The sequence below is a fragment of the Babylonia areolata genome, chromosome 18, assembly GCF_041734735.1.
Source record: "Babylonia areolata isolate BAREFJ2019XMU chromosome 18, ASM4173473v1, whole genome shotgun sequence".
Taxonomy (NCBI): domain Eukaryota; kingdom Metazoa; phylum Mollusca; class Gastropoda; order Neogastropoda; family Buccinidae; genus Babylonia; species Babylonia areolata.
The window spans coordinates 14322326-14342038 of record NC_134893.1 but is presented as its reverse complement, the minus strand read 5'-3'; the positions used below and the strand labels follow the sequence as shown (position 1 = coordinate 14342038).

The 19713-nt window shown below is 38.8% G+C and overlaps 2 protein-coding genes across 3 annotated transcripts in view; one reads left to right on the top strand and one right to left on the bottom strand.

Moving 5' to 3' along the window:
- The first annotated feature begins 233 nt into the window (after window positions 1-233).
- LOC143291845 (uncharacterized) lies at window positions 234-3817 on the top strand. Its single transcript, XM_076601961.1, has 4 exons — window positions 234-364; window positions 1058-1144; window positions 2098-2146; window positions 2768-3817. Exons 1-4 carry the CDS (start codon window positions 345-347, stop codon window positions 3305-3307), a joined length of 696 nt encoding a protein of 231 aa, XP_076458076.1. The 5' UTR covers window positions 234-344; the 3' UTR covers window positions 3308-3817.
- A 5906-nt stretch (window positions 3818-9723) lies between these two features.
- Window positions 9724-19713, bottom strand: part of LOC143292495 (microtubule-actin cross-linking factor 1, isoforms 6/7-like) — a 29729-nt gene continuing 19739 nt past the window's right edge. The window contains exons 13-15 of one of the 2 annotated variants that reach the window (XM_076602830.1): window positions 19499-19672; window positions 16880-16981; window positions 9724-13183 (exon numbers count right to left, since the gene is read on the bottom strand). In XM_076602830.1, the coding sequence (XP_076458945.1) occupies window positions 12723-13183; window positions 16880-16981; window positions 19499-19672 (737 nt within the window). In that variant the 3' untranslated portion in view covers window positions 9724-12722. The remainder of the gene's footprint in view (window positions 13184-16879; window positions 16982-19498; window positions 19673-19713) is intronic. The other variant, XM_076602831.1, reaches the window with a different exon arrangement.

Genomic DNA, 19713 nt, shown 5'->3' with positions numbered 1-19713 from the left:
ATTGCCGGCGGTTTCGCCTTATGCAATTGCGTGTTTAATAATGTTGTATACTGCACCCCTTCATGAAAGGCAATGAATAGAACTCTCTCTCTCTCTCTCTCTCTCTCTCTCTCTCTCTCTCTCTCTCTCTCTCAGCATAGTCCGCGCAGATAAGGTTAAAATGAGTATCGCTTTTATTTGGGAAGGTTTCGTTGATAATGTCTCCTCCATCCCCAGCAAGGGACATCACTATCGTAAAATAAACAGTTGGGCTTATGGGCTGAGCAGAAACAAGAGAGGTTCAGTCGATACTGTCTAGTCATTGTGTCGAGACTTCCTCAGTCGGTCGTGTCAAGAGCGAGGAAATGGAGCATCGAAACTTAGGGTGGGTTGATGAAGTTGTTTCATTTTGCTACTAGGACGAATCAGCAGGAATGCCATATATCTGCAGCCTTAGCTGGATCTCAGATGTGCAATGAATGACTGTCTCGCTCGTCTCGTATCATCTTAGGAGATAAAGAGTGCAAATAGTCACTACTCTCAGTTGTTGTTGTTTTTAAGGAGCATGTGCGAAAGCGTGAGGACTGATTCATATGCGCTGCTTTTATCATAATGCGCTATACCATGTGTGATGAAGGAGAAAAAGAAGTAGAAGAAGAGTGGGAGGGAAGAAAAAAAAAAAAGGAAAAAAAAGGAAGCGATGCCTGACTTCCGCCACATGGACCCAACGCGCTGCTTAAACCTTGGGAACCTACCATGTGTGTGTTTGTGTGTGTGTTTTGAATGTTTTCATATATTTGTCTATCTTATGTTCTATGATATATATATATATATATATATATATATATATATATATATCATATGAAATATGATATATCTGAAATGTGACCGATGTAAACAAACATGACATGTTGTTTTCTTTCCTGCATATTACTATTATATATTATTACACACACACACACACAGATATATATAGATATAGATATAGATAGATAGATAGAGAGAGGGAGACATAATATGCATATATTATATATACATGCATCTCTATCAGATATATGTTTCTCTTCCACTGTTCCAGGCTGAGGGCAAAACGGCCATTTTCACAGATTGAGGATGCAGATGATTTTGTTCCAATCTCCAAAAGAATCAACAACCTGAATATTAAGTGAGTGCTGTTATATTTGTCGACTGCAGGTGCCAATTGATATATAATAAAATTATATATATATTGGGTAATGTATGTATACATATTTATTATATGTCTGTGTGTGTTGCATAGTAAGTTATCTGGAATGAATATTAAATGTACTCACTTCATACAAATTTGCCAGCATCATTCACTTCTTAACATCTAAATGGTCTACAGATACTCATTCTCACTCTCTCTGCTTTTCTTCTTAAACACATGTTCTGAAATTTCAGTTCTATCCTAACAGTCTCTCTTACCACCTCTTTGTAACCGGAACCCAGACTGATGCATGCATGCTTCTGTGAGTGTGTGGTTGTGTGGCGTTGCCCATTGTGGTATGGTGTGTCCCCATGTGTTAGAATTTTATCCTAATGCCCATTCTATTTTATTTGAATGTCATGTGTTTTGAGCTGTTGGGTAAATGCTATAGAAATGATTTCATTAAGATTCAGGTAAGATTTCTCCAAATTCAGAACTTCCTGGCAATGTTGAATGAATGTTTATGCTTTTCAGAATGTTGAAGGAAATTCTCAACATTTTTGGACAGATACATTACAAATTTAATAAAATGTTCACTATCTCATAAAGAAATGCCAAATGGCTATGCTATATATTCAATTGAACTAGAAACAGAAGTGACATGAGGTGATAAGGTCAAATCATGACATTGAACATTTTCTTTTTTCTGTTAAATGTTTTGATGAAATGGACATTTGGATAGCTCAAGTAATTTTGGTGAGTTGTAACTTACATGGGTGTGTTTGTCAATATTTTATGCTTTTGTGTGAATGTATATGAAATCATTGAGTGTTTTACTCAGTGGTTCCTTCTTTAGCATGCAGATTGCATGTCATCAATTCATTTGATTAAGAATGAAGACCTGCAGTTGTTTGATGAACAGTTAACATTTCAGACTGATTATTTTTCAGGGGTCCTCGAAACAGCCAGGATGAGCCACCAGCAGGTTTACAAGCAAATGTGAGTAAAAACTAAACTGCCATGACTGAGTCATGTAAGAAAAAGAAAAAGTTTGAGAAAAAGAAAAAAAAGAGAAAGAATTTGATGGTGTTTTGTACTATACCTTGCTTTGAGTGGGAAAGAAGTGATGAAAAGATGTGAAAGACTTACAGTATTAGAAGTTGAATAAGACACCTCTTTAGCCCTATTTATGTGTTTCTAAGTAAGTGGCAGCATGGCCTAAATGTTTTAAAGCAAATCAAAACACCCCCTCCAAAAAATCAAAAACAACAAAAAACAAAAAGGTGTGATGTATCATTGTGTGGCACATTTTCCCCCCAATTATTCAAAGAAACCCATAGAAACAGATCAGTCAGTCTGTTTTAGAGGCCAACTATCCTGTTTTCATCTTCGTTTAGGCTCCACAGACTGCCCAGCTGATGTGGTTTCAACTTATAGAATGTTGTGTGAAATGAATGCCTGAATTTCACAGCAGTAACTACAAATGAGAATTGTTTCTTACACAGTTGTGGATACCTTTTTTGAATAGTTAATATTGATTATTCATTATAGATTTTGTAAACACAGTCCTCTATTTATGATTATGTAGATCACTAAACTTTTTTGTTCTCATGTCATCAGGATGGTGCATTCAGTATGGAGAACCCTGCTGAACCAGGAAATGGTGGGAACCCTCTTCCCTTGAACCACATGCCATTGCCCAACTTCCCCTTTGCCCAGCTACCAGACTGCCCCCGGCCAGGACACCCCCACCAACAGCAGTATTTCCCCCCTCCCTCATTGTACTCACCACACATGGGCGGCGGTCCCAGCACCAGCTACTTTCCTCCCCAGCTTCATCAGGGGCCTGCCCCTGGCTTCCAGCCTCCCTCACAAAGTCCGCAAGCCTCACAGCAGCAACTTCCTTCCAACATGTTTTACCACCACAGTCACCACCCCTCTGCACCTCTGTCACCTCCCCATCAGGTGAACAGCAGCCCAGAGGTCCCCAGCTCAGACCATCCCCAGGATGATGAGCACATGGGCACTGATAGTGACTATGACCCAGAGCTTGGGGAGACAGACAACCCCCATTACTACCACATCAATTACCTGCTCTTTCAGGCACACTGCCAGCGCATGAGGCGGGGTGGTCACTCGGGTTCTCCCACCTTGTCCTGAGCGCTGTGTCTGTGTTGTGCAGTGGAGACTGGTAGAGAAGCAGTCTGTGTGATGTGACCAGGTCTTTACAACGTTGGTGAAGGAGAGCATCGATTTTTCATGCTGATGTGGGTGTGCGAATGTTTTGGTCTGAACTGGGAACTGGAAACAGTGTGAATGTTGCTTTCGATTACTGGGGGTTATTGATGGTTCATGGAGGGTTACTTTTTTTAACCTTAATCTGTTTTCTTTTTGTTCTATTCAGTTGCTGTAAATGTAATGGGGCACAGTGCACATTTTCTCTCTTCACCTGTTTTCTTTCTTTTTTTACTGTTTAGATTATAAGCTTTCTTTCTGCAGCCCTATGTTTAATGTGTTTCCATTGGAGTAGAATTAACTTAGGAAAAAGACCCTTTGGTTGAAAAGAAAGGACACTGAAAAGGCTTGGAGGATTGAAAATATGAACTATTTAGAATGTAATTTTTAGGTTAAAATAAATAGTTTGTTGCAGTTTCCCCCACCAATAATTAATGTATTGTTGTTGTTTTTCATTTTTGTTTTTTGTATTTGGTATTTGTTTTTGTTGTTTCTCCCCTTGCTGTAGTTCAGATAGTTAACTCAATAGCATGTTTTAAAAGCATTTGGACTTTCATGCACAATGTCATGAAACCATATTGCCATTGTCTGTTACTTCATAGATATGAATGTAAACAACGTATACCTGTACAAAATTTAACAGTTCAGCACTTGGTTACTTTGTGGCAAGAAGAAACATTTTCCAAGTCTTTTCAGGCAAGGTCTGTTAGCTTTCATCCTGTGTTGCAGGCACTTTTGAAATAATCTCAGTACAGTCTCCGGTGTAGACTCCGTTAGAAGGACTGCAAACACAGAACAAAAAAAAAAAAAAAAAAAAATTAACCCAAGTTACTGAATAATATATATATATATATATATATATATATATATATATATATATATATATATATATATATATATTGATTCCTATGAAAGTGGATCTCTTCAGTGAATGTTTTGCCTCAAATTAAAAAGAAATGCATTGATCATAGGAAGAGGAACATTCTTGGAAAGATGGAAACAGAAATAATTGGTGGTGGTGTGTGTCCATCGAGATTGATGATGACCATCGTTGTCATCCACCTGGGGGATGGGGGGAGGGTGGTGGTGGTGGGGGGGGGGGAATGCTCATGAATCTATCTGTGAGTGCGCAGATGGCTGAATAGTCCAATCTGCGCACGAAATGTTCGCTGACAGTTGGGGCAGACAAAGACAGGCGTATCATTGTCAGGGAGCTTGTTTGCCCGTGACTTTCTGGCCTGCCTCTTCTGAACAGCTGCAGCAGTCCTGTTGGCCTCGCACATCTTGGCACCTTTGTGCACAGCAGCGCGCCATTTGTCACGGTCCGCTGCAGATTCCTCCCAGGAGTCAGGGTTGATATCAAACGCTTTCAGAGAGACTTTCAGAGTATCTCTGAAGCGCTTCTTCTGACCTCCGTGTGATCTCTTCCCTTGTTGCAGCTCGCCATAGAAGAGCCTTTTGGGCAGCCGATGGTCTGGCATGCGCGCCACGTGTCCAGCCCAGCGAAGCTGGGACTGCATCAGGATGGTGAAGATGCTGGGAAGGGTGGCTTTTGCAAGCACCTCCGTGTCTGGGGTCTGGGTCCTGTCTTGCCACTTGATGTTCCGTAGCTTCCTCAGGCATGTTGTGTGGAAGTGGTTCAGCTTCTTGGCATGTCGTTGGTACACTGTCCAAGTTTCGCAGGCGTACAGTAGTGTCGGGAGAACTACTGCTCTGTAGACCTTTAGTTTGGTCTCAAGACCAATGCCTCTTCTGTTCCAGACATTTGCATAGAGTCTACGAAAAGTTGCGCTTGCTCTTGCAATCCTGACGTTCACTTCATCGTCGATGGTCGCATTTCGTGACAGTGTGCTGCCAAGGTATGAAATAATTAAACTCTTTCCATTGATCACTTACTATCGGTGACAGCTTTGATGCCACTCTGTAGACTCTGGTGTGATGTGCACACAGTATACCAGTAGTGGTGAACTTGAGACTTTTTCTGCTGGATGCATTTTCCTCTGCATGTATGTCTGCCCATTGTTAGCTGCATAATCGTATTGTGTGTGGTTCTGTCTTCAGCCAGTTCAGGTTTAAGCACATATTCCACATAAACTTGCAGGTTTGTGGAATTCAATATATGAAGACTCCCTTTGACACAATTTTAAGTTCTACATTTTAAATGAAAATATGATTACACACACACACACACACACAGTTTGTGTATGTGTGTGTTGGTTTAGAAGTCCCTTTACATCAGCTTACTTTGGTCTTAAATGACCATCTTTTCTGTTCATGCAAATTCTAATTGTTTTTATGTTTTTAGAACACTGCCTATAACCAGTAGAACTAGAAGACCTCACAGAGACCAACAGTACCTGATACATTAAGTGATATTTGTTGATCGTGTATGCAGGTCATGCTCATATAGATATTTTGCAATGCCACATGTTGCTGTTCAAAATGGAGACTCGATTTATTGTTATAGAACAGGCGTGTCTGCTGGTCTACATGCTATTTTCATTGTTTCAGATCAGTGTAAATTTTATAGGTCTTGTGTGTTGATGTGCGTGTGTATGCATTATATAAATTGACCTAAAAGTGTGTGTATTTATAATAATCTGTGAAAAATGAAACCTGACTTGATTTCCATGTCTATGTATGGGTGTGTTTACATGTGCCGTGTATGAATAAATGCACCTGAGTGAAAATGGGTTTATATATAATGGTACTTTTGGTAGATTTGAAAAAAATGATTTTGTTGACTGGATTGCTTGTAAATGGTCTAAGACTAAGAGATTGAGAAGGTGATTGTGTGGCAGGCATGGGTTAAATATTACAGTGCTTCTGACTCATTCAGCATAAAGATTGAACTTACTTAATCAATTAATCCTTGATGTCTTCTGCCTATAATTATTATTGCTGAACACTCAGCAGATTGCACAGATCCACTGTCTTTTGCCTGTATTTATTCATCCCTTCTAGCCTTTCTTTATGACGATATGGCTTGACCTGGCACTCTGTTGTCAATAGTTTTGTCAAAGTCAAAACATGTAATATGAGTGACACTTTTCAATTTTCATCTGAACATAAGCAGTCTGGCATCAGGTGGTCGCGTTTCATGTCACACAGTGCAGTTCTGTAGCTTAGCTCAGTTGCAATGTGCTTAATTTGTTTTTATAGTGAATAACAAGAGAAAGCACAAATCTGAAGGTAAAGCTTTTTTGTAGAGAAAAGTGCCATGTAGAACAAGCATCTCTGAGCAGTCAAATGTTGACACATTTAATTCCATTGATGAAAATAATTATGCCTCGTTTCTGGGTTTTGTGTGCTGAACAATGCACTGTACTAAAAACATGACATGTTAACAAAAATAGAACATTCTTGACTTTCTGTGTGATGAGTGACTTGAATGAATAAAAGTGTCAGAAAGGCTTCTGGTGGTCGATTTTCTTTTGTGATGTGATGTGAGCAGTGCTGTTACTTGTGTGAATGTGAACTGTGGGCGTGACCGAATCTGTTCAAATCTATGTTGTTGCTCCTCTCTCTTGTCACTTGTCACTTACGATTTCTCTTCAGGAATAAGAGCATTACTACAGCATCTAGTGTCACTCTTATTTGACGCACATTTTTTTTTTTTTTTATATTTTTTTTAGCCAAGTGAAATGGATTGCATATAACAGGAACAGAAAGAAGACTGAGTGGGAAGATACAGGGTAGAGGTGTACAGTGCTAATGTTTTGGGTCCATGTCATGATACAGCAAATAAGGTTCACCCCTGAAATTAAAAATGGAAGAAGAAAAGTTATTTGAACATGTACAAGCTGTACACAACCCATACAAATAAACTGCATCTGCTGACAATCCCCAAAAGTCAGTTGTTATTAGCAGACATGAATAGTGCATATAAATATATATATATGTGTGTGTGTGGTGGGGGAGGGGGGTGGCGGGGTGATGTGAGAAGGGTTACTATACCCTTAGATGGATTGTTGCTCTGTATAGGGATTATCACAGGATTATAGAATTACAGACAAGATCTGCTCAGTTCATGATATATATATATATATATATATATATATATATATATATATATATTACAGAACTGTCCAAAGCAAAACACAAGAAAAGCATGTTTGATTTCTTTCAAAAGGCAGTGTATTCATAATAACATGATTCTAATCACAATCAGTAATTCAACGCATGAATAAACCATAATCATGAAACTTCAGGAATGTATTAATTTTGCCAACAGTTCCAGCGTTGTTTTAACAACCATTAAAAAATACTTAAAAAATGGTTCTACATGCGATTAAAAAAAAAAACAACAACAAAAACCCAACCAATAATGAGGATTTTGCATTTGGCCTAAAAAGTCAGTACTGATAACCCAAAGCAGTATCTTCCATTATGAAACAGAGCAGTTTTTCACCCAGTCAGACCAACACTGTACACCTAAAATCCATTCAAATGTAAGAATGTAGCTGATATGAACCATTAAAAATGACACCATCTTATGTCTTATCACATGAATTTTTCTTATTTATATATATATTTTTTAAAGTAAATTCAATTATTGAGGCTAGAGTTCTTTGGGGATCATCCCAACACTGACTGTCCTGAAGCCCTCTTGGCTGAGAAAGGGGATGTAACTTGTGCAAGACACTTTCGATCTCCACAAAATACAATTTTGCCCAGATAGTCAGAACAGCAGTTGCTTCCTCTGCTGTTCTGATGGTCAAAGTCAGATACAACTGACTATCATACAAACATGTACATATCAAGTTTAAAAAAAACATGCTCTTCTGTCATTTCAAACTTGCTCTGTCTACTTTTTGCATGTTTTTACAATTTTCATACAGGGACCTACATTGATAATCTTACTGAAATAAATTTGTACATATTTGAGTAAGAATCCATAGACATATGAATGTATACTCAGAATAACTGACATTTCATTGTACATCAAGTATTTTCTTCTTTATATCCCCCTCCCTACACCCCCCCCCCCCCCCCCTCCCACCTCTTCTCTCTCTTTTCTAAATAAAAAAAACAAACTACTGCATTTTGTTCAGTAAAAATCAACACTAAAAATGTTTTTTATCATTATCATCATCATCAGTTTCTATTTTCATTTACTTTTTTGTTGTTAATATTGATTATATTTATCTCAATCTCAATACAGTTCCAGAGCTTCTATGCTAATGAAGATGAATTTACTATTTAAAAAAAAAAATCCACATGGGCACCTGTTTTGAGCTTATTAAGTAATGACTCCACATACACTATACTGAGCAGACATTTGTTTCCACTTTGACAGAGATCCATGTGATAAGAGAGATGTGAAAGTGGGACAATTTAAAATGGCTTATCCCCCCCCAACCCCCTGCCCAACACCCCCTCCCCCCACACACTTATTAAGTATTATTCCTCGAGTCCATGAACAAAATTTTATGAAGATCTTGAATAAACAGTAAAGAGGTATTATTTTGTATCTAAAATGCACAAAAACTGCTGCAATATTTCACAAATATACAGACACGTATATATACACCTGCACATGTATAATGAACCCCCCTCCCCTAAAAAAACAACAACACAAACCAAGAAACAAAAAACCCTACTCACTCTGTGAACACACTGGCAAACAAGCAGACCTGAACGTGAAGAACAAAGACTATGAATGAAAGACACACAAAGACCGTCCAGAAACAAACAGAAATAAATAAGGGCAAAAATGCCACAAGAATACCATTCTGCAGCCAACTGCACACTGTCAGCGCAAACATGTAAGACATGGTGACCCAGTTGAACAGATCTTTCATCCAAATATCAATCAAGATCCACGAATGAACAAAGAATGTTTTCTCGCTATTATGTTTTGCTGTGATCTACAGAAAGGAAAGACAAATTCTGAGATGTCATCATCTTATTTTTACTTTAGATAAACGTTCTCTCATGTTAGAGAGGGAAAGAGAGAGACAAGAGAGAGGGTTTGGTGAGAAACAGTGGAAAGGGCGTAGAGAGTCAGAACCAAAGAGTTAATATCAAAAAACAAGCTTCAAGAGTAAATCAAAATATATACTCTTCTTTACACACACACACACAAAAGCAGGACAAAAAAGATCAAACTTTGGTTCTGATTTGCAGCAGTGATTCTGCATAACAAAAAAACAACAACAAAAAAAAAACAACAACAAAAAAACAAAAAAAGCAACTGCAATTTCGTAGTGAAAAATTGTAAATACATGAACACAATATTTCAGTATCGCTGACACACACACACACACACACAACCAAAAAAAAAAAAAAAAAAAAAAAAAAAGAAAAGAAAGGCCCATCCCACCACCTCCCCAAACTAAAGATAACCCTCTTTCCTCCCCAACCTTCACTCTCCCCATATCCCCTTCTCCCACAGTTCTACCCCCTTAATCCCCACCCATTTTTATGCAGTATAACACATGAGTGATTGAATGACATTATCCTTCAGCAAGAGATGTCAGTGATATACTTTAGCAACACTGATTCTTCGGTTCATGAGAGTGCTGGTATACATTATGTACAACCAAGAACATGTAAAAAAAAAATGCTACAAACAGCCAAAAAATCCTTTTATCTGCGTATCAGTATTTTTCATATGGTCACTTTCTACTACATCATCCCTTTCTTTTCTGGCACTTTATACAAAACAGTACAATACATTCAATTACAATTTACAGCAAATCTTCAATAATCCATGACAGGAATTAAATTGCGTGCACTCTAGGTTTGTACATTCCATATTCTCTCAACAAGGTACGTTTATAGTAACAACATTCCACAAGCAGACACAACAGAGATCTTAGTAAAATGAAATTTCTCATATTAAAACTGATGGTTTGGGGTTTGTTATTTATGATCAAAAGTTTTAAAATGAAATTTTAAAAAAGGAAGTGTTCCACTTTTACATCACTTCTCCTCTATGTTACATTTTCCAAGACAGAACAAGTTTTACTTGAGACCATTCTTTGACAGAGAAAGAGAGATCCACAAATTTAAGAAATTCTTGCTGCTACCTTTCCAGTGCTGAAACAGGTCTTCACACCAGACTCGCATTCATCTGAATTGATGTGATGCAAGTGTTAAAAGAGAATTATTTTATTCAGTCTAGGGTGAAGGGTGTGTGTGTGTGGGGGGGGGGGGTGCGTGAGTGTGTGGGTGGGTGGAACAGATAATCAAGTTCTTTATAAATAATAATGAATGATCATGTCATCCAACAAAAGACAGAACACAAGTGGCACAGACTCCTTCCTGCCCATCCAACTACCCAAAGTTCAGAACTTGAGAGTTGTATATACAGGTGCTGTGTGGAAACTGGATACCTTTCTGAAGGAAAAAAAAATTGTTTAGTAGTCTTTTTCCTTCACAACCCTTCCCTAGCTTTTTTCTCTTTCTTGTTAAGTAACAAACATCTCCAGATGCATTCCTTTTAAGAGACAATGCATGTATACTTCCGATACAGTGAATCTAAAAACAGAGAACAACAATCTATGTTGGCTTAAAAGAACACAATAGCACAATAAAACATTTCCTAAAAATACTCATGCTTTGAGTTTCACAGAAAATTAGAGTAACTGTACAGGATTAAAACAAATTCCAAGCAAATGAACTATGAACAATTTCATTTCAAGATGAGTTATATCTTTAATGAAATCCACAAAATATTTTAATTTCATTTCACTCTGCATTTCCTTGAAAGTAGTTTATGCAGTTTGTAAAACTAAAAGTGTATTACAATCATTTTGTCAGGTAAAAGAAAAAGACAAAAAAGCATATTGCGTTTAGTTATACTGTGATCTTTCAGGTGTCAAGGCTTGATAAATGCGTAGCAAAAAAAAGAAGTTTTGGTCACTGAATTGCTGAGGCGATGTTAAGTACCAGTTCACAATGTCTAGCACCACACACATGACCTAAACATGCGTACTTCTGAAATAACGTTCTGCATTTTCTAAGCGGCTTTAGACAGTTTGTATCACATCTATTTTGTTGAATTCAACAGCCTGAACAGACCATCATATTTTAGTCACTCTTTCATTTAACATACCTGTTCTTTCTCCTCTCTCTCTCTCTCTCTCTCTCTGTGTGTGTGTGTGTGTGTGTGTGTGTGTGTGTGTGTGTACGCACACATGCATATGTAAGCACAGAAACAGTGGTGGGGAATGCCTTGTGCTTAAACAAACATTAGTAAATACAGTAAGTAGACACACAACCTGGACTGAGCATAAGTAGGACCCATAACAATGACAGTTATCATAACAAGCTATAAATCCATCACAAACATCCTGGTGAATGACAGTGCACCTCAAACACATATATGCACTTCATCCGATTATCAAACAAATCATCAGTTGATAATGAATAGCTCTCTCCATGAATCTGTTCAGTTATGCAACCAAATATGTATTCTGTCTTTCTCAAAAACAGTAGCTTGCTGAGTACATTCACAGAGTAATTTCTTTTGCTACCATACATCATGTTTATAGTCATAGCATTTTCCTCCCCATGAGTAATTATTACTTGTACACGATGCTTACATGCAAAATACATGATAACCAATGCATGTGAGACAATCCACAAATGGATAGACGCTTGCTTGTTATATCATCTCATTTCAGGATGTATCAGAGCAGGTTTTAACTCACCCATATGCAGAGCAAAAGGCTCTGAGATCCGAATAAGGCCCCTCTTGAAAATGAAATGTCAATCTGACATCAGCTGAAAAAAGACACGTATGACTGCCATGGAGACAGTGTCAGTCCTTGGACAACAACCCCATGATGATAAAAACCCCAATGATATGAATCAGGTGATATGTGTCGGGTGATATGTGTTCAGTGATATGTATCGGGTGCTATGTACCCAGTGATATACATGTATCCAGCAATAAGTATCCAGCAGGGGTCTGCGATAGTTGAACAACAAACTTACTGTTTCGTTCTCCACTTTCATGAATCCCATTCTCACCTCTGCTGCTCCACCACACAATCGCCAAGACTCAAGCAAACTGTACCTTGTCATTATTTTTAGACTGTACATTATCGAACACACCACTCACTGCATGTGTCTGCTCACAGGGAAAGTTTTTGTCCTGTCTTCAGACAAACACCCCAAAGGAATCGGCAGTTTTCTCACTGAAAAGAGACCAACCAAGTGGGAGATTTATGGTGGCAAAAGATTCCTAAAAGAGCATGCACACTTGTTTCTTTTTCTTTCTTTTTTTTGCAGCTTTCCACCCATGCATGGTGAACGTTGTCCTATTTTCATGCTCCCAGTCTCTCCTGTTCGCTTCTTAAGTCTCCCCTTTCCTTGCCACATCCACCATTCAGTATTTAAGGTCAGGGAAGTCAAACTGTGTGGCGTTAGGGGTGCGGGTGGTGGTGGGGGTGGTGGGCAGCCTGCGTTGCCGTGACACAGGTGTGGAGCCCAGCTGACGGGCAGGTGCATCTGATACTGGCTGCGAGGAAGAGGTGGGCGTGGCAGAACTGGGTCGCTGAGGGGTGCTGTTGCCATGGCGCTGAGGGGTGGCGTTGCTATGGCGCTGAGGGGTGGTGTTGGTGTGGCGCTGTGGTGTGGTGTTGCTATGGCGAGGGGTGGAAGGGAAGGAGGAAGGGAGGGAGCGGGGGACACCAGAACCGAAAGCCACGGTGGGGGTTGTGGCTCGGGGAGTGGTGGCCGACAGCGGTCGCCGCCGCTCCATGGCAGCACTGGGTGTACGTCGTCCTGACATCGAGACACTCGACTTCCCTGTCCTTGACTTCTGACCTGACAGGTTGCCCACCGACCCTGGGGAGTTAGGGAGACAAAAAGACGATTATGTTCTCTGCTCACTTCAGTTTACTACTGTGGGATACCATGTACACTGGACAGCTAACCTCAAATGGCGGCTGCTGTGACTGGAAAAGCCTTGAAGTCAAATGTGGTTCATTCTGTAAAGAGCACAACAGTTAATACTGTCCACATGTCACAGTTAGCAGTAGCTATGGACTTCTTAGATCCAGATTCAATGTATAAACACACACACACACACACACACACATTACCCTGTTACACATGTTTCCATGACAGCTAACTTGTAGTTAAACAATAACACCTGTGTGATTTTCATTTGTAATTTCTTTTGGCTTCTACAGCCAATGAAGAGGTGTTTTTTTTCTCCATTTACACAGAACACAGACACAGGCAATAAGAGAGGGACAGAAGAAAAACAGAACCAAAAAAATTACCTCCCCCTCCACCCCATAAAATTGCCAAGTATGAGAAAGAAAGAGGAAGGAAGAAAAACACAGCATGTAAGTACATGTGTGTGTGTGTGAATATACGTGTGCATGTGTGATATTAATTAATTTCACTGGTCATGTAAGTCCCATCTCACACAGGTGCCAAGACACACAAGAAAAAAAACACACAGAAAACAGTAAAAACAATAACACCTTACTCATTTATTTGAAAAAGCAGAGAGACTCAAAATAAACAACTTGAACAAATGGAACACAGAAACCACAAGGGCCAACAAGTTACAGCAAGCTCCCATCCATCTAAAAGATGAGGACATTGGCAAGATCAAGATGTTTACCAAGGCACCATGATCAGCACAGATCAATGTGCACATGTAGACAACTTATGCTGTATCAACAAGGCAAGGCATGCACCAAACACTCTGAAACCTGACTGAACCTCAAGAGCTGTCTTCATTCGCAGAAAAGGACATTCTATGCCAGTGTCAAGCTTGTCTTTGTCTGCCTTCACATTTCTGTCTATACAGGAGGACAGGCAAGCTCCAGACCTTCATTAACAGATGTCCGAGACACAGAATGGGCATCACAAACAATACCACAAACACCAACCTGTGGGACAGAACAACCCTGACCCCCACCAGCAAAACAATCAGGAAAAGGAAACAGGAGCTGGATTGGCCAGACCCTGTGCAAACCTCCCAAACAAATTCCCAAGTCAGGTATTAGAGTGGAACCCTGAAGTGGGCAGACAAGACATGGAGAAGATGCATGGAGGATGAGATCAAATCAGCGGATGGACAGGGGCCCATTTGAAAAGGACACCCGACGGTCAAGAACCAGGGCTACAGGATGAGTGCAGTCTTATGTTTCCCAAGGACCCCTCAGGAACAGAAGAATTAGTTGCACAGGCTGCAGCTTTACTATAAGTCATAAATTTGTTTTCTTTAATTCAGGAAAGCGATTTTAATGGCCATGTGTGCTCATTAACTGACAGCATGTAGAGGCATACATAGATATAAATACCTATGTTATTTAAGTATTGAAAGGGATTAAAAACATGCAACATAATACTTTGGCAGTACCAGTGTTTTTGCAATATAATACATTAGCAGTAATGTTGTTGTTTTCTTTAACGTGTTATAATATACATACAGTATTTGGTATATTCACAGTAACAAGAAGTATGGTTGAGGCCTGTGCAGCTGATTGATTAAATAAAACATACAAGTGATCGATTAGGTTTTTACAGGAATCTAATTAGGTTTTTACAGGACTCTAATTCAGTGTCACTACAGTTAAATCATGAACTCAAAAAACAATCAGTATGATGTTAGAACACAAACATATTTGGAAATAGTTCAGTGATATGCTGGGAACATTATGTCAATGGACTGGTGTGCTTTGACAGAAACATAATCAGGCATAATCACAACAAATTTATGACACACATACATCAGTTCCAAGACACCCCAAGATTAATCTACCCACAGTGTATTAGAAGACAGTAAAATGGTCAAACACAATGAATAAAGCATACACATATCACACTTTCATGCACAGACTGTCAAAAACATACAGACATGTGTACAAATATATGAAGATGACTAAAGTTACAACAGAGCTGAAATAAAACAAGATACTGGGATGAGAAAGCCAAGCAACAACAAGACCAACAAGTACCAGTGCGCTGTCGATAGTACTGCATCAGTTCCGCATCTGTGTCTGTGGAGACAAGGAAGTCATGACACACGTCAGCAGCACAGCATTGTCATGAACAATACAAATCAAATCAACATGACCAACAATCCGCACTGTTGTGAACAATACACATTTTAATGATCAATGAACCCCTGGAAACGGAGAATGGCTGCCTACATGGAAGGGTAAAAATGGTCAAACACATAAAGCCCACTCAAACAAACAAGTGAACATGGCAGTTGCAGCCCACGTACACAGAAGAAGCTGATCAAAAGCCCACACACACTCTCAGAAACCACACCAAGGCAAACATGGAGAAGAATGAAGCATGAAATCGAGAAGCATGAAATAACACACACAAGTAAGAAATTATTTAATGTCAGAATTTTATTCACATACAGACACTGACACACATGGATCACTACTGTCGGAATTTTATACACACACACACACACACACACACACACACTCAAACATACACATTTGCCAAGATGATGAAACAAACACAGTTCGTGGCTGACCATAATGAATTATGCATCATCAACTAGAGACTGACAGAACAGTTTATGAACACTGACCTTATTTGTGATCTTGACTGACATGTTAAGGACAGTCATTCAGCATTTCAACCACACTCTTCTGGAGCAACAATAAAAGAAAGAAAGGAAGTGCTAATGTGAGATCTGCACTGATGTGATAGATCTCAGAGTGTTGTTTGTTACATTTAGTTTCACCCTCTCTCTCTCTATCATGAGTTTGCCACTATGTTATTTATCTCATTATTTCAACTTCATGACTCAACCTTTCAACATTTTTTAACCATCCACCCCATTGCCTTATTATCAACAAATTCTTTCTCTTCCTCTTACACACACATACACGCTCTTACAAATACACAATGACTCATGTATATATGCATATTCCTTTTTTTTATTCTCTCATCTAGCATCCTTAACAGTGAAAAGATGTAAAACTAAAGAAAGAACACACACACAGACACACACACACACCACCCTGCAAACCCCATCCATACTACTAACGCATCCCTAATGACACAAAGACAGAACATGACCACGTCACCAAACACAAAACAGTCAAACATGCCGCTGTGTCCATGCATACACAAAGCTTCAGTTTAAGCAAAGCATCATCACACACAAGTATAATATGGGTCATTATAAATAAAATCTGATTATTTTCTGCTTCTCTTCAGCAGGGATGCAGTGTTTCATATACAAAGAGACAGACAGACAGGCAGAAACACACAAAGATCAGTATCATTCGCAATGTGTCATTTACAATAAGAGACAGACAGAAGCACAAATAGATCCTCCTTTTTTTCTCAACAGTCATTCAATACCTCACTTTTCACAAACAAAGAGCAACACAAAATAAAGCACATGATTTCACACACTGAGTGAGTTGCACTTCACATCATTAGCAAGCAAAATTCAAATCAACACACACACACACACACAAAACCAACAGAAAGTAAGGAAGGAAAAAGCTGACAGTGTGAAGAGGAGTTATTAGTGAGGTGACATACCATATTCAGGGTTTCGATGCAGTGAGGAGGGTTTGTTACTGGATAGATTGATCATAGAGGAACCGATACGACTTTTGCGTAAGGAGGAGTCCACACTGCCCGCTGTAACAGACCATGCTTGTCAGCTGCAATCATCAGTAGCTCTCTCACACTCACACACTGGACAACACTGCGTTACCTGTGAGGTCAACAGTCACACCCACTGTTTGATAAGTGACAAAAGACTTTGCCATCTTTTTTTGCATTCTTTTGGTTACCGCCAAAAATGGAGTAAGGCTGAGTGTATGGCAGGGTAAATATGATTATACACACAAAAAGCCATGAGTGAATGTGGGAGTTGCAGCCCACGAACACAGAAAGAAAAAAAACTCTCGGTTTTGACAACCCACCCCATCCAAACTGCACTGCGCTAAGTATATGTATTTTGTTCTGATTGTGAGCTACGATAAACCAACCAGAGGCCTCAAACCATTGTACATGGGAGTTCCATTTCCCTAAATAATAATGCTTTTTTTTTCATCCCAAATCAAGGCCATTTTTTCTCCACAGCCAACCACCCTCTCTCATAAGTTTATTCCGCAGTGGACAGTACTACAGGAATGCAGAGCAGGTCTCTGCAAGGTGTGATATCATTTTTATGTCAATAATACCAGCACAGTCTGATGACATTTTCCATCTTGTTTTGATTCCAACCTTTTTTATCTTAATTTTCATGTCATGTTCTAGCAAAGTCTGGCCAAATATCAACAACAGGTGACTGTTCACTGTTCATGAATATATATACACCTGTAGTGGATTACTATTAATTGATATACATTCACAATAACAGAAATGAAGACCACTTAATGAAGACAATCCACGTTTTTAGAAATGTTATGGGAAGTTTTGATACTTCAGTCATCCAGCTTATCAAATGTGAACGTTAGCTTTGTATGACATAAATAAAAAAGTACAATTATACAAATCATATTACACAATGCTAACAATCATACATGGATACAGAAATACATATTAAGCCACATGAGCAGCATTGGAGGTACTGTGAAATACCATGTCCATTATTAACGGATTAAGTAAAAACAAACCTGGCTGATTCTGAAAAAATATTCCTCGTCAAATTTCTGTTAATGACAAAGTTGGTTAAGAAAAATGAATATTTATAGAGAAAGAGATACTGGTTGTACATGTAAAATATTCATGGTCATTTGGAATGAATAATGAAAAAAACACCTGAGATACTGCTGACATTTTATGGGTCAGCTACACAAGGACACTGACTGTATTGCTGCTAGCTAGTTAAACAGATACATAACACACATATTGAAACAAAGAATACAGTACTGAGAGTATGGACACACTGTTACAAACAGTGATAATATATACAACTAAAGATGTAGAGAGCAAAAAAAGAAAAAAAAGAAAAAAGAAAAAAAAGAAAGCAAACAAACAATAAAGTAAATAGATCTTTTCTTCTTTTCACCACTGTTGTGTGCGTGCGTGCGTGCATGCGTGCGTGCGTGCGTGCATGTGTGTTTGTGTGACAGTGTGAGTGAGTGCACGCGTGTGTGTGTGCATGCATGCATGATCATGTGTGTTTTCCAAATTTGTGGGGAATTTATCCTACTCTGCAACTATGTATAATAAACATTGATTACACATCAGAAATAGGTAATTTTTTTATACACACATTATCAACATATGCAATGAAATAAAGAAGTTGTGTATCTGTTGATAAGCAAACTGGTATACAATATCTGGATTAAAAAATAAAGGTTTCAAGATTTATTTCATGTACAAATGTATGTTTTTTTGTTACTTTTTTTTAATAATATAAATGCAGAAACAAATAATACAGTAAATAATATAAAAGCAGAAACCACACCAAACACAAAAATAAATTTACCATACAATGCTAGACGTTTTGAACACAGAAAACAAATGCAATCATTCATAATGCATATTCCCTAATAAAAAACAAAAATGATTCTAAAAATGAATAAGTTTTAAGCCATGCAAAGCACAGAAGGATGGGTGGGAATAAGCTACTCAGCAGTTCCAACGAGGATGAACGATATGGATCATTCTTTTCTTTCTTTCTTTTTGTCTTTTTTTCTTTCTATCTTTCTTTTTCTTTTCTTTTTTCTTGGGGGTTGGGGGAGCAGCGGATGACATAAACACACAGTGCATGTGATAATGAACAGAGTGCTTTTCTTAATTTTTTTTTACCACAAACTGCTTCAAAATCAAAGTCACATGTTGAGAAAACATGACTGGGGAAAAATCAAAAGCCTAATTACAGATTTGTGTTTCTCACATGCTAATAAATCAAGAGCTGGATAAAAAAAAAAAAAAAAAAAAAAAGAGAATACTAGTTTGTGTTTTTCTCAAAAGCTAATGGAAACAAGTTTGCAGATGAAAGCAAAAAAAAAAAAAAAAAAAAAAAAAAAAAAAAAAAAATTGTTGGTTGGCGTTTTTCATGTCACTGCAGCTGAATCCGGTGCATACATATGACTTGTTAAGCTTGGGCAAAGAAAGGGGGGGCATGGGGAGAGCACTCTTGATGGTTCATGCAATGCTCTCTTGTGAGTGGAGGGTGGAGGGCTGGGGAGGGGGCAGTACCTGAGGAAGTGGAGGAAGAGTAACCTGAGGAGCTGTTTTGCTGCCTCCTGCCAGCAGAGGAGCCGGGGAAAGGGGACATACGCCCTGTGTGGCTTTGACGCGGCGAGAAAGATTGGGAGGAGGTTTGACCCTCGAGGTCATCGTGCTGGTCAAAAGCACCCCCTCGCCCTTTGGCTGGGGAAAGACACAATACATGGACAACTATGTGCTTGTCA